The sequence below is a fragment of the Melanotaenia boesemani genome, chromosome 20, assembly GCF_017639745.1.
Source record: "Melanotaenia boesemani isolate fMelBoe1 chromosome 20, fMelBoe1.pri, whole genome shotgun sequence".
Taxonomy (NCBI): Eukaryota; Metazoa; Chordata; class Actinopteri; order Atheriniformes; family Melanotaeniidae; genus Melanotaenia; species Melanotaenia boesemani.
In genome coordinates, this window is record NC_055701.1 from 6386181 (window position 1) to 6399517 (window position 13337).

The 13337-nt window shown below is 40.0% G+C and overlaps 1 protein-coding gene across 1 annotated transcript in view; it reads right to left on the bottom strand.

Annotated features, from left to right (window-relative positions):
• The window catches only part of LOC121631572, a 29358-nt gene extending 16573 nt beyond the window's left edge, over positions 1-12785 (bottom strand). The window contains exons 1-44 of the mRNA XM_041972581.1: positions 12727-12785; positions 12213-12359; positions 11919-12130; positions 11726-11829; positions 11509-11627; positions 11229-11396; positions 10836-11035; positions 10628-10740; positions 10327-10433; positions 10048-10221; positions 9555-9763; positions 9362-9456; positions 9227-9252; positions 9041-9062; positions 8920-8947; positions 8737-8821; positions 8223-8369; positions 7929-8140; positions 7736-7839; positions 7519-7637; positions 7239-7406; positions 6846-7045; positions 6638-6750; positions 6337-6443; positions 6058-6231; positions 5565-5773; positions 5372-5466; positions 5238-5263; positions 5052-5073; positions 4931-4958; positions 4748-4832; positions 4232-4378; positions 3938-4149; positions 3745-3848; positions 3528-3646; positions 3248-3415; positions 2855-3054; positions 2648-2760; positions 2370-2476; positions 2080-2250; positions 1779-1975; positions 1547-1647; positions 1334-1452; positions 727-882 (exon numbers count right to left, since the gene is read on the bottom strand). Coding sequence (XP_041828515.1) covers positions 727-882; positions 1334-1452; positions 1547-1647; positions 1779-1975; positions 2080-2250; positions 2370-2476; positions 2648-2760; positions 2855-3054; positions 3248-3415; positions 3528-3646; positions 3745-3848; positions 3938-4149; positions 4232-4378; positions 4748-4832; positions 4931-4958; positions 5052-5073; positions 5238-5263; positions 5372-5466; positions 5565-5773; positions 6058-6231; positions 6337-6443; positions 6638-6750; positions 6846-7045; positions 7239-7406; positions 7519-7637; positions 7736-7839; positions 7929-8140; positions 8223-8369; positions 8737-8821; positions 8920-8947; positions 9041-9062; positions 9227-9252; positions 9362-9456; positions 9555-9763; positions 10048-10221; positions 10327-10433; positions 10628-10740; positions 10836-11035; positions 11229-11396; positions 11509-11627; positions 11726-11829; positions 11919-12130; positions 12213-12215 — 5388 coding nt within the window. The 5' untranslated portion in view covers positions 12216-12359; positions 12727-12785. The remainder of the gene's footprint in view (positions 1-726; positions 883-1333; positions 1453-1546; positions 1648-1778; positions 1976-2079; positions 2251-2369; positions 2477-2647; positions 2761-2854; positions 3055-3247; positions 3416-3527; positions 3647-3744; positions 3849-3937; positions 4150-4231; positions 4379-4747; positions 4833-4930; positions 4959-5051; positions 5074-5237; positions 5264-5371; positions 5467-5564; positions 5774-6057; positions 6232-6336; positions 6444-6637; positions 6751-6845; positions 7046-7238; positions 7407-7518; positions 7638-7735; positions 7840-7928; positions 8141-8222; positions 8370-8736; positions 8822-8919; positions 8948-9040; positions 9063-9226; positions 9253-9361; positions 9457-9554; positions 9764-10047; positions 10222-10326; positions 10434-10627; positions 10741-10835; positions 11036-11228; positions 11397-11508; positions 11628-11725; positions 11830-11918; positions 12131-12212; positions 12360-12726) is intronic.
• Between the last annotated feature and the right edge of the window lie 552 nt (positions 12786-13337).

Below are 13337 nucleotides of genomic sequence, written 5' to 3' on the forward strand. Positions count from 1 at the left end.
GATCAACCTGTAGTGTGTTTTTCCATTTTAATTTTGAGTGTGACCCCAAATCCAGAGCTCCATATATATATATATATGTATATATATATGTATATATATATATATATATATATATATATATATATATATATATATATAGCTGTGAGACCTACCTATTTTACATGTTCACAGACAAAAAAGGGCCCTATAAATTTCAACGTAATTTGCTTTTAGTAGACAGGACTAGCTAGTTTAGAAACAAGGCATTTTATTCTATGCTCTAGCTAAAGCTACTTTAGCTTTTAATAAAATAATAACATCCTGAAGAACCAGTTTAGCACTCAAACAGTGTCAGAGTTTTAAATGAAGAAATCCTCAAGCTTTTAATAAATAATTCCCGTGGTTCACATGCTTACCCATTTCACTGCTACGCATGAAGTACATGTCACAAAGCAAAGAAATAAAATAGCTTCAGTTTACTAATCTTTTTTTTTATTTACAGGTGCACTCTTGGTTCATTATAACCTTAATGAAAGATTGGCTTATTGCAGACTTGTTTTATGCTAGCACAGAAATTTTATCAATTCAGTTAGTTATGAATAAATTTACCTCGAATAACAGTTCTATTCTTTTAAGATCATAATCACAAGTGAACAAACTGTGTGACGTGGAAAGTTTGGTGTGCAGTATATAGTCAAAACAAGGATCATTACGCATCGAAAAATAGAAAGTGCCAAATATGTTTACCTCAATTGCTGCTGAGACTGTGTTAAAGAAAGCAGCAAAGTCAGCAGGGTTGATGACTGCCATGATTTTTGACACATCCAGTGCCCCATTCAGCTGAGTGGGGATTGCTGCCAGCTGGCTGAGCTGATTGATACTCAGAAGATCTGCAACTTCCACCTAGAAGTGACCAACACCAGTTTAGTGAGTGAAGACCAACAGCTTAACCTGTTAAGAAGTACAACCATATGGTTTTGTTCAGCTGCAAACTTCCCACATTACAAAGTCCTTTGACCTTAAATGTATAAAGGTATGTGTTATATTGACTAAAATTAATGGATCATTTACAACTAGATTGAGAACTTTAGAATACTGAATTATGAAGATACTCTGTTTGGCATCATGTTATATATGGGAATTTTTGTGGTGTTTAGAAATCCTCACTCAGCAAGGTCGGAACTTGAATTTAGGTAAAAAAAATATAACTATAAAATCCAGCTATCCACAAGTCTTCGTGCTAACTATTTTGATACAAGTTATTAATGGCAATAAAAGGGTTTGCTACAGTAAAAGCACTTTTTTTGTGTAAATTGTGTGTAAATTCATGGAAGTACTAATATTGATCACTTACTCCTCTGAAATTCTTTTTTAAGGACACCAGATCCATAAAGGAAGCTTGAACAAAGTACGGGCCAAAGTTGCGTTCCAGCCATTGTCTGTCATCAGTATCAGGTGCCACACAGGAGAGACCTTAGAAAAAAATGTTATATGAGACACTCTATGAATATTTTTTTCAGTTTTGCTTATTAGAGTGTATATTAGACCAATTTGAAGTTCAATTTACCTGAGGAGGGTCGGCCCCTGAGATAATCTAATGTGAATCTGTAAACTTGCTCGGTTTGTCTCTCAGATAGTTGAGTAAAAATGTTGTCGAACCCTTTCACACTGAAAAGATGTAAATTTTTATTTTAATTAACCAAAATGAGTAAAACTTTTTTTTTGTTTGTTTGTTTTGGTCGGATTAGAATACATCACCTAAATATATAAGCTAGAAGTAAACCTAAATTTTTACTCACATCTCTTGGTAGGATTCACAGGTGATATTTCTTGGAATAATTTCAAAGATTCTGTTGTCAAAACTTGGGAGAAACAAAGGCAGGTACACCTGGAACCATAACTTGAAGCCTTCAGAATTTAACATGGGTAGATTTGGACTGAGTGCTGTTAGTGTCAGATTTAGGATGGTGTCACGCACAACAGTCATCAGATTTTGCTAAAAAGAAACGATAGGCAGTTGTCAGAGAATCATAGTATTAATACAGAAACAGAGAAAAATGCAGAATCAATAAAAAAAAAACAAAACAAAAAAACACTTACCTCTGCAGTTCCATTAACCAGTATTGCAAAGAAAGAATCGAGGTTTTCCAAAGATGCTGATTCAACAACTCTTGTGAATACAAGAATCACAAGAGTTTGATTGGACAAGTTGTTTCCTTCAAGAAGGAATTCAGCTTTTTGTCCAGAAGAAATCGAGTCTAATATAGTACCCTAGGAATGAATTATAAGATAGAAAATAGATGGTCAAAATGCAGACTTTGAAAGAACACATTTTCAAATTTCAATTAGAGCACAAACATGGCATTTATTTCAAAGAATCACATATTTACCTGAGAGAGGTTAAAGACTTTGAGGTCAGAGTATGTTGTATATTGAGAAAATGGACCCAAGTTTATTTCAACCCAATCGACATCATTCAACATTTCCTGCCTGCAAACTGAAACATGCATGAGGTTAAAATATGTGCAGTTCAGAAAGCATATAACAGATGCAATTACGTTATGTTGGCTTCATGTCAGTGCTTTTTGTACTCTATTTTTTATTTTTGTCTCCAAACATTCAAGGTCTTGGCAGGTGACAACCTTGATGATACTGTATAAGGCCCTACCTGCTGTATTAATGACACTGGCAGATTTTCTGAGGTAGCCCAGCAAAACGTCTGTGATTTCTTGAAGTCTCGCCATCGGTATGGCACTGAAAACTTTGGCCATCCCGCTCACACTTTAAAAATTAGGACAAATGGTTTTTACAGTCCCTCAAAAATACATTGCACTTTGATTCACTTGAATGTAGTTTTGTCTAAAAAGTTACTCACACAACTTGGTAGTTTGTGCAGTTTGTGCCTGACGTTGCATTGTTGAGCATCTCTGGAGTGAAACTTGCCAGGATGAAAACCAGTTTGACATGGAACCAAGCCTCAAAGTCATCTTTGTTGAAGCCCTGGAAATGGGGACTGATGATGATGAAGGTCTTGTTCATGACATGATCTCGCACAATAGGAGTGAACTGTGGAACCTGTCAGGTGACAAAAAAGGAAGGATCAACCACCACACACATTTTACGGGATGTTTTAAAAGGTAGGATCACATGAGATAATGTGAGTTAATCCCCTAAAATGACGCAAAGCTTTTGATACCCGTCTGGGTACTAGGAATAGTAAGTTGCATGTCTGAGTGCTCTTTTAGTTGAATTGAATATTGTAGCTTACCTGTTCATTTGCGGTCAACTGTGTGAGGAATTGATCCACATTTTCCAGAGCATTGCCAACCTCGAGTCGCTCAAAGACACTATCGATTAGATCTGTGTCATTTGAGGTCCCTATGCTCAGTAATACCTGCGCCACCTGAGCGGGATCCAGTTCTGACAAGAATTCAGTCTATAACAACAGCAAAAACAACAATATGATATGAAAACAACATAACTGCAAGAAGTTAATATAAAAGATGGTTGATTGCAAGAAGAACTGAAAAACTGCAGCAGGCACTCACACTTGAGAAGTTGGGATTGAGGACCTGCAATTCCTGTAGGGTTGCAAAAACAGAAAAGCTTCCAAGGTTTGCTTGTAGCCATGTTTGACTACCATTGACAGATGACACGCAACCAGGATCTTTATATGATAAGGAAGAACAGACATTGGTTAGATATCAACACCTAAGAATATGTTATAATGATGTAATCAAATCAAGCCTGAGAACATGCTTTTACCAGATGAATCATTTCTTGACAGGAATTGTTTGCTGAAATGGGTGAAGACTGCTCGCTGTGTGTTACTGTCCATCAAGACCTTTTGGTTGCTGAATGCCTTGATTCTAAAAGATGAGCAAAGATCTTTGACATGAAGACATCTGTGGATTTGTCCGTTACATTATCCACAATGGAGGGATGGATATTAACTTACACAATCTGGTATGTGAGGCAGCTGAAGTTATCGTTGCTAAGGCAGATTAGGAAGTTTGTGGATGAAGAAGCCAGGAAAGGACGGATCTTTTTCTGAAACCAATTGCTGATGAAATCTTCACTCTGAAGTTGTGCTTGGCTGAAGTTGGCCAGTCTCATTTCTCCCAGAGCCTCAAGAGCTGTTGCCAAGGATGGACTGCTGTTGTTTGGGGCCTAGAATTGGAGGAAATTAGGATGGACATTGAATCAACGCAGAATTACAATCAGTTTTGTGAAGCTGTGGGACTGGACTTACCATGGTGGCAAATGTATCAAGAGCCTGGTCCAGAGCAGCAGAAGCTTTATGGAAGAAAAGCTTCCAGACCTCAACTGGGTATGTCCTTTGGCTTTCCAGTGAGCATTTCAACAGTGAGGCCAAGTTTTCCTGTGTGAGGTGTGTAGCCTTGGGGGTGGGGGAAAAAAAATCAAATAATTAAAAACGAAAATAAAACATATAAACTTCTCAGTGATTTTAGAGCTTTGCTTCGAGTTCGTGATGTAGCAAATGGGCAGTTGTTTTACAGGATTCAACGATTACATGACATGGACCAGTGTTTCCCAATCCAGGTCCTCGGGACCCCATGCCCTGCATGTTTTAGATGTAACCCTACTTTATCGCCTGAATTAAATGAATGGCTTGTTAACAGGCTGCAAAGAAATTAATGAGGAAATTCATTACTTTGAATCAGGTGTGTTGGAGCAGGAACATGTCTCAGACATGCAGGGCAGGGGGTCCGAGGACCTGGATTGGGAAACACTGACATAAACTTACCAAGGAACAGGCATGTTCAATGATGGTAAGATTGCACAGGGCTATAGTGGAATTGTTGTCCACCAGTTTCTGCTGGAGTTGGGATCTGAAAGAAACAACAATAAAAGACATCCATGTGATTATGGTTACACTGCGTAAAAGAAGTGGCAACCTCAGCACCTGGTGAAGCTGTGTTATACCCACCTATTGATATCGGCACAGATCAGGTCCTCTGTGAAAGGTGAAAATTTGGCTATTAGATATTGGTTCTTGACAATGGGACTGTGTAATTATAGTGGAAAGAAATAATATTTATCAAGCTTACCATCAACAGTTGTCTCCTTGCACTGAAGACAAACGGAAAGAAAATGTGTTAGTCTAGTGGATGAGGCTACATGATTTGTAACACCTTAATATGGTCGCTGTTAAAGTTAGTATGCATACTGGTATCTTGAAAAATGTAATTAAATGATGGGTAATCCATAAAATATGCTTATAGAAAAGAATTCACCTTGAAAGAATCTGGTACTGAGCAACCTGTTTCAGAAAAAAAAAAATACTTAGATATGACTTGCATATATTGTCAATGTGGTAGCATTGGGCTTTTCTGAAAACGTTTATCAGAAAAACGTTTTTGACACGTACGTGGGAATGTGTTTATGAGTGAATCCATGCTTGATCTGACACCCATGGAAAGGTCCAGTGGCAGAAATTTCAAACTTCCCTCAAGACCAATGAGTCTGAAGAGGAAAAAACAGCCATTTTGTGACGTTTTTAAGCAGTTTAACATCATACTGACTAAGAAAATCTAGTAGTTCTCTGGATAAATGTGTCTTACATAGCTTCATAGGATGCACAGCTGATGTTACTGGGGATCACCCATAAGCTGTATGGCTGGAGGCTTGCTATCACAGGAAGCAAGTAGAACTGGAACCACAGCTGAAAGTCTTCAGGCTGAAAGACCTCGAATTGAGGAGCCAGGCCTGCCAAGGTCAGGTTCAAGATGGTGTCTCGTACAGCTGGATTTTTGATGATGGTGATGTTTTGCTGGAGGTAAAAGAATTCAAATTGGACTTAAGCACGTTTAATCTTTCTGTAATCTTGGCAGAATAATGGTGAGAATGGTGGCACAATTTTGAAATCTGAAAAAATCAATGAAAGGGAGGGAACATTTTGCCGCTATGAACCATTCAGTTAAGGAACATAAGGTGTCATCTGAAGTAAAACTTGACTTTAACAAAGACAGCTCAAGTCCATATCAAGATGGACGTGACTCTTTGCCAATCAACATTGCGTGTAAAAATGAGATCATGTCAGTGGTAAACATTCACCTGCTTGTTGTCTGTAAATGCCTCGAAAAAGTGTCTGAGCTGCACTTCGTCGCCAGACTGTGTCAAGTTTGTGAGCACCACCCTTACGAGGGCAGGATCTTCCAGAGCTCCGCTGTCAGGATCCAGTATGAACTCAGCCTTCTGTTGTGGTGAGAGGACACTCACAACTGCCTCCTGATGATGTAAACAAGGTTCATGGATGAGGTTTCTGACTGAAAGAAATTCTGGATGTTGTGCTGCTTTTCTCTGGAAATGTTAGTAGCAAAATTTCGCACTTACCCCAGTGAGGTTAAAGACTTTGAGGTCAGAGTAGGTTGTATATTGGGAAAATGGACCCAAGTTTATTTGAACCCAAACGCCATCATTCAGGATATCCTGCCTGCAAACTGACACATGTATAAGAAGGTTAGAATATGTACAATTTAGCGATGAGCTTCTTTCTGTTGCTCAAAACAATAGGATGCAATTACGTTATGTTGGCTTCATGTCAGTGCTTTTTGTACTCTATTTTTTATTTTTGTCTCCAAACATTCAAGGTCTTGGCAGGTGACAACCTTGATGATACTGTATTAGGCCCTACCTGCTGTATTAATGACACTGGCAGATTTTCTGAGGTAGCCCAGCAAAACGTCTGTGATTTCTTGAAGTCTCGCCATCGGTATGGCACTGAAAACTTTGGCCATCCCGCTCACACTTTAAAAATCAGGACAAATGGTTTTTACAGTCCCTCAAAAATACATTGTACTTTGATTCACTTGAATGTAGTTTTGTCTGAAAAAGTTACTCACACAACTTGGTAGTTTGTGCAGTTTATGCCTGACGTTGCATTGTTGAGCATCTCTGGAGTGAAACTTGCCAGGATGAAAACCAGTTTGACATGGAACCAAGCCTCAAAGTCATCTTTGTTGAAGCCCTGGAAATGGGGACTGATGATGATGAAGGTCTTGTTCATGACATGATCTCGCACAATAGGAGTGAACTGTGGAACCTGTCAGGTGACAAAAAAGGAAGGATCAACCACCACACACATTTTACGGGATGTTTTAAAAGGTAGGATCACATGAGATAATGTGAGTTAATCCCCTAAAATGACGCAAAGCTTTCGATACCCGTCTGGGTACTAGGAATGGTAAGTTGCATGTCTGAGTGCTCTTTTAGTTGAATTGAATATTGTAGCTTACCTGTTCATTTGCGGTCAACTGTGTGAGGAATTGATCCACATTTTCCAGAGCATTGCCAACCTCGAGTCGTTCAAAGACACGATCAATTAGAGCCGTGTCATTTATGGTCCCTATGCTCAGTAATACCTGCGCCACCTGAGCGGGATCCAGTTCTGACAAGAATTCAGTCTATAACAACAGCAAAAACAACAATATGATATGAAAACAACATAACTGCAAGAAGTTAATATAAAAGATGGTTGATTGCAAGAAGAACTGAAAAACTGCAGCAGGCACTCACACTTGAGAAGTTGGGATTGAGGACCTGCAATTCCTGTAGGGTTGCAAAAACAGAGAAGCTTCCAAGGTTTGCTTGTAGCCATGTTTGACTACCATTGACAGATGACACGCAACCAGGATCTTTATATGATAAGGAAGAACAGACATTGGTTAGATATCAACACCTAAGAATATGTTATAATGATGTAATCAAATCAAGCCTGAGAACATGCTTTTACCAGATGAATCATTTCTTGACAGGAATTGTTTGCTGAAATGGGTGAAGACTGCTCGCTGTGTGTTACTGTCCATCAAGACCTTTTGGTTGCTGAATGCCTTGATTCTAAAAGATGAGCAAAGATCTTTGACATGAAGACATCTGTGGATTTGTCCGTTACATTATCCACAATGGAGGGATGGATATTAACTTACACAATCTGGTATGTGAGGCAGCTGAAGTTGTCGTTGCTAAGGCAGATTAGGAAGTTTGTGGATGAAGAAGCCAGGAAAGGACGGATCTTTTTCTGAAACCAATTGCTGACGAAATCTTCACTCTGAAGTTGTGCTTGGCTGAAGTTGGCCAGTCTCATTTCTCCCAGAGCCTCAAGAGCTGTTGCCAAGGATGGACTGCTGTTGTTTGGGGCCTAGAATTGGAGGAAATTTGGATGGACATTGAATCAACGCAGGATTACAATCAGTTTTGTGAAGCTGTGGGACTGGACTTACCATGGTGGCAAATGTATCAAGAGCCTGATCCAGAGCAGCAGAAGCTTTATGGAAGAAAAGCTTCCAGACCTCAACTGGGTATGTCCTTTGGCTTTCCAGAGAACATTTCAACAGTGAGGCCAAGTTTTCTTGTGTGAGGTGTGTAGCCTTGAGGGTAGGGGAAAAAAAATCGAATAATTAAAAACGAAAATAAAACATAAACTTTTCAGCGATTTTAGAGCTTTGCTTCGAGTTCGTGATGTAGCAAATGGGCAATTGTTTTACAGGATTCAACGATTACATGACATGGACCAGTGTTTCCCAATCCAGGTCCTCGGGACCCCATGCCCTGCATGTTTTAGATGTAACCCTACTTTATCGCCTGAATTAAATGAATGGCTTGTTAACAGGCTGCAAAGAAATTAATGAGGAAATTCATTACTTTGAATCAGGTGTGTTGGAGCAGGAACATGTCTCAGACATGCAGGGCAGGGGGTCCGAGGACCTGGATTGGGAAACACTGACATAAACTTACCAAGGAACAGGCATGTTCAATGATGGTAAGATTGCACAGGGCTATAGTGGAATTGTCGTCCACCAGTTTCTGCTGGAGTTGGGATCTGAAAGAAACAACAATAAAAGACATCCATGTGATTATGGTTACACTGCGTAAAAGAAGTGGCAACCTCAGCACCTGGTGAAGCTGTGTTATACCCACCTATTGATATCGGCACAGATCAGGTCCTCTGTGAAAGGTGAAAATTTGGCTATTAGATATTGGTTCTTGACAATGGGACTGTGTAATTATAGTGGAAAGAAATAATATTTATCAAGCTTACCATCAACAGTTGTCTCCTTGCACTGAAGACAAACGGAAAGAAAATGTGTTAGTCTAGTGGATGAGTCTACATGATTTGTAACACCTTAATATGGTCGCTGTTAAAGTTGGTATGCATACTGGTGTCTTGAAAAATGTAATTAAATGATGTGTAATCCATAAAATATGCTTATAGAAAAGAATTCACCTTGAAAGAATCTGGTACTGAGCAACCTGTTTCAGAAAAAAAAAATATACTTAGATATGACATGCATATATTGTCAATGTGGTAGCATTGGGCTTTTCTGAAAACGTTTATCAGAAAAACGTTTTTGACACGTACGTGGGAATGTGTTTATGAGTGAATCCATGCTTGATCTGACACCCATGGAAAGGTCCAGTGGCAGAAATTCCAAACTTCCCTCAAGACCAATGAGTCTAGAGAGGAAAAAACAGCCATTTTGTGACGTTTTTCAGCAGTTTAGCATCATACTGACTAAAAAAATCTAGTAGTTCTCTGGATAAATGTGTCTTACATAGCTTCATAGGATGCACAGCTGATGTTACTGGGGATCACCCATAAGCTGTATGGCTGGAGGCTTGCTATCACAGGAAGCAAGTAGAACTGGAACCACAGCTGAAAGTCTTCAGGCTGAAAGACCTCGAATTGAGGAGCCAGGCCTGCCAAGGTCAGGTTCAAGATGGTGTCTCGTACAGCTGGATTTTTGATGATGGTGATGTTTTGCTGGAGGTAAAAGAATTCAAATTGGACTTAAGCACGTTTAATCTTTCTGTAATCTTGGCAGAATAATGGTGAGAATGGTGGCACAATTTTGAAATCTGAAAAAATCAATGAAAGGGAGGGAACATTTTGCCGCTATGAACCATTCAGTTAAGGAACATAAGGTGTCATCTGAAGTAAAACTTGACTTTAACAAAGACAGCTCAAGTCCATATCAAGATGGACGTGACTCTTTGCCAATCAACATTGCGTGTAAAAATGAGATCATGTCAGTGGTAAACATTCACCTGCTTGTTGTCTGTAAATGCCTCGAAAAAGTGTCTGAGCTGCACTTCGTCGCCAGACTGTGTCAAGTTTGTGAGCACCACCCTTACGAGGGCAGGATCTTCCAGAGCTCCGCTGTCAGGATCCAGTATGAACTCAGCCTTCTGTTGTGGTGAGAGGACACTCACAACTGCCTCCTGGTGATGTAAACAAGGTTCATGGATGAGGTTTCTGACTGAAAGAAATTCTGGATGTTGTGCTGCTTTTCTCTGGAAATGTTAGTAGCAAAATTTCGCACTTACCCCAGTGAGGTTAAAGACTTTGAGGTCAGAGTAGGTTGTATATTGGGAAAATGGACCCAAGTTTATTTGAACCCAAACGCCATCATTCAGGATATCCTGCCTGCAAACTGACACATGTATAAGAAGGTTAGAATATGTACAATTTAGCGATGAGCTTCTTTCTGTTGCTCAAAACAATAGGATGCAATTACGTTATGTTGGCTTCATGTCAGTGCTTTTTGTACTCTATTTTTTATTTTTGTCTCCAAACATTCAAGGTCTTGGCAGGTGACAACCTTGATGATACTGTATTAGGCCCTACCTGCTGTATTAATGACACTGGCAGATGTTCTGAGGTAGCCCAGCAAAACGTCTGTGATTTCTTGAAGTCTCGCCATCGGTATGGCACTGAAAACTTTGGCCATCCCGCTCACACTTTAAAAATCAGGACAAATGGTTTTTACAGTCCCTCAAAAATACATTGTACTTTGATTCACTTGAATGTAGTTTTGTCTGAAAAAGTTACTCACACAACTTGGTAGTTTGTGCAGTTTATGCCTGACGTTGCATTGTTGAGCATCTCTGGAGTGAAACTTGCCAGGATGAAAACCAGTTTGACATGGAACCAAGCCTCAAAGTCATCTTTGTTGAAGCCCTGGAAATGGGGACTGATGATGATGAAGGTCTTGTTCATGACATGATCTCGCACAATAGGAGTGAACTGTGGAACCTGTCAGGTGACAAAAAAGGAAGGATCAACCACCACACACATTTTACGGGATGTTTTAAAAGGTAGGATCACATGAGATAATGTGAGTTAATCCCCTAAAATGACGCAAAGCTTTCGATACCCGTCTGGGTACTAGGAATGGTAAGTTGCATGTCTGAGTGCTCTTTTAGTTGAATTGAATATTGTAGCTTACCTGTTCATTTGCGGTCAACTGTGTGAGGAATTGATCCACATTTTCCAGAGCATTGCCAACCTCGAGTCGTTCAAAGACACGATCAATTAGAGCCGTGTCATTTATGGTCCCTATGCTCAGTAATACCTGCGCCACCTGAGCGGGATCCAGTTCTGACAAGAATTCAGTCTATAACAACAGCAAAAACAACAATATGATATGAAAACAACATAACTGCAAGAAGTTAATATAAAAGATGGTTGATTGCAGGAAGAACTGAAAAACTGCAGCTGGCACTCACACGTGAGACGTTGGGATTGAGGACCTGCAATTCCTGTAGGGTTGCAAAAACAGAGAAGCTTCCAAGGTTTGCTTGTAGCCATGTTTGACTACCATTGACAGATGACACGCAACCAGGATCTTTATATGATAAGGAAGAACAGACATTGGTTAGATATCAACACCTAAGAATATGTTATAATGATGTAATCAAATCAAGCCTGAGAACATGCTTTTACCAGATGAATCATTTCTTGACAGGAATTGTTTGCTGAAATGGGTGAAGACTGCTCGCTGTGTGTTACTGTCCATCAAGACCTTTTGGTTGCTGAATGCCTTGATTCTAAAAGATGAGCAAAGATCTTTGACATGAAGACATCTGTGGATTTGTCCGTTACATTATCCACAATGGAGGGATGGATATTAACTTACACAATCTGGTATGTGAGGCAGCTGAAGTTGTCGTTGCTAAGGCAGATTAGGAAGTTTGTGGATGAAGAAGCCAGGAAAGGACGGATCTTTTTCTGAAACCAATTGCTGACGAAATCTTCACTCTGAAGTTGTGCTTGGCTGAAGTTGGCCAGTCTCATTTCTCCCAGAGCCTCAAGAGCTGTTGCCAAGGATGGACTGCTGTTGTTTGGGGCCTAGAATTGGAGGAAATTTGGATGGACATTGAATCAACGCAGGATTACAATCAGTTTTGTGAAGCTGTGGGACTGGACTTACCATGGTGGCAAATGTATCAAGAGCCTGATCCAGAGCAGCAGAAGCTTTATGGAAGAAAAGCTTCCAGACCTCAACTGGGTATGTCCTTTGGCTTTCCAGAGAACATTTCAACAGTGAGGCCAAGTTTTCTTGTGTGAGGTGTGTAGCCTTGAGGGTAGGGGAAAAAAAATCGAATAATTAAAAACGAAAATAAAACATAAACTTTTCAGCGATTTTAGAGCTTTGCTTCGAGTTCGTGATGTAGCAAATGGGCAATTGTTTTACAGGATTCAACGATTACATGACATGGACCAGTGTTTCCCAATCCAGGTCCTCGGGACCCCATGCCCTGCATGTTTTAGATGTAACCCTACTTTATCGCCTGAATTAAATGAATGGCTTGTTAACAGGCTGCAAAGAAATTAATGAGGAAATTCATTACTTTGAATCAGGTGTGTTGGAGCAGGAACATGTCTCAGACATGCAGGGCAGGGGGTCCGAGGACCTGGATTGGGAAACACTGACATAAACTTACCAAGGAACAGGCATGTTCAATGATGGTAAGATTGCACAGGGCTATAGTGGAATTGTCGTCCACCAGTTTCTGCTGGAGTTGGGATCTGAAAGAAACAACAATAAAAGACATCCATGTGATTATGGTTACACTGCGTAAAAGAAGTGGCAACCTCAGCACCTGGTGAAGCTGTGTTATACCCACCTATTGATATCGGCACAGATCAGGTCCTCTGTGAAAGGTGAAAATTTGGCTATTAGATATTGGTTCTTGACAATGGGACTGTGTAATTATAGTGGAAAGAAATAATATTTATCAAGCTTACCATCAACAGTTGTCTCCTTGCACTGAAGACAAACGGAAAGAAAATGTGTTAGTCTAGTGGATGAGTCTACATGATTTGTAACACCTTAATATGGTCGCTGTTAAAGTTGGTATGCATACTGGTGTCTTGAAAAATGTAATTAAATGATGTGTAATCCATACAATATGCTTATTGTGACGCCCGCCGGCTTATCAGCCAGCCAGGAGAGAGTTGCAGGACGTGCTGGAGACGCTGACAGTGGAGGATGCCCAGCACCCGCCTCCCCTGATCCCTGATTGGCCGCCTTACCACTCACTCCCCAAACAAG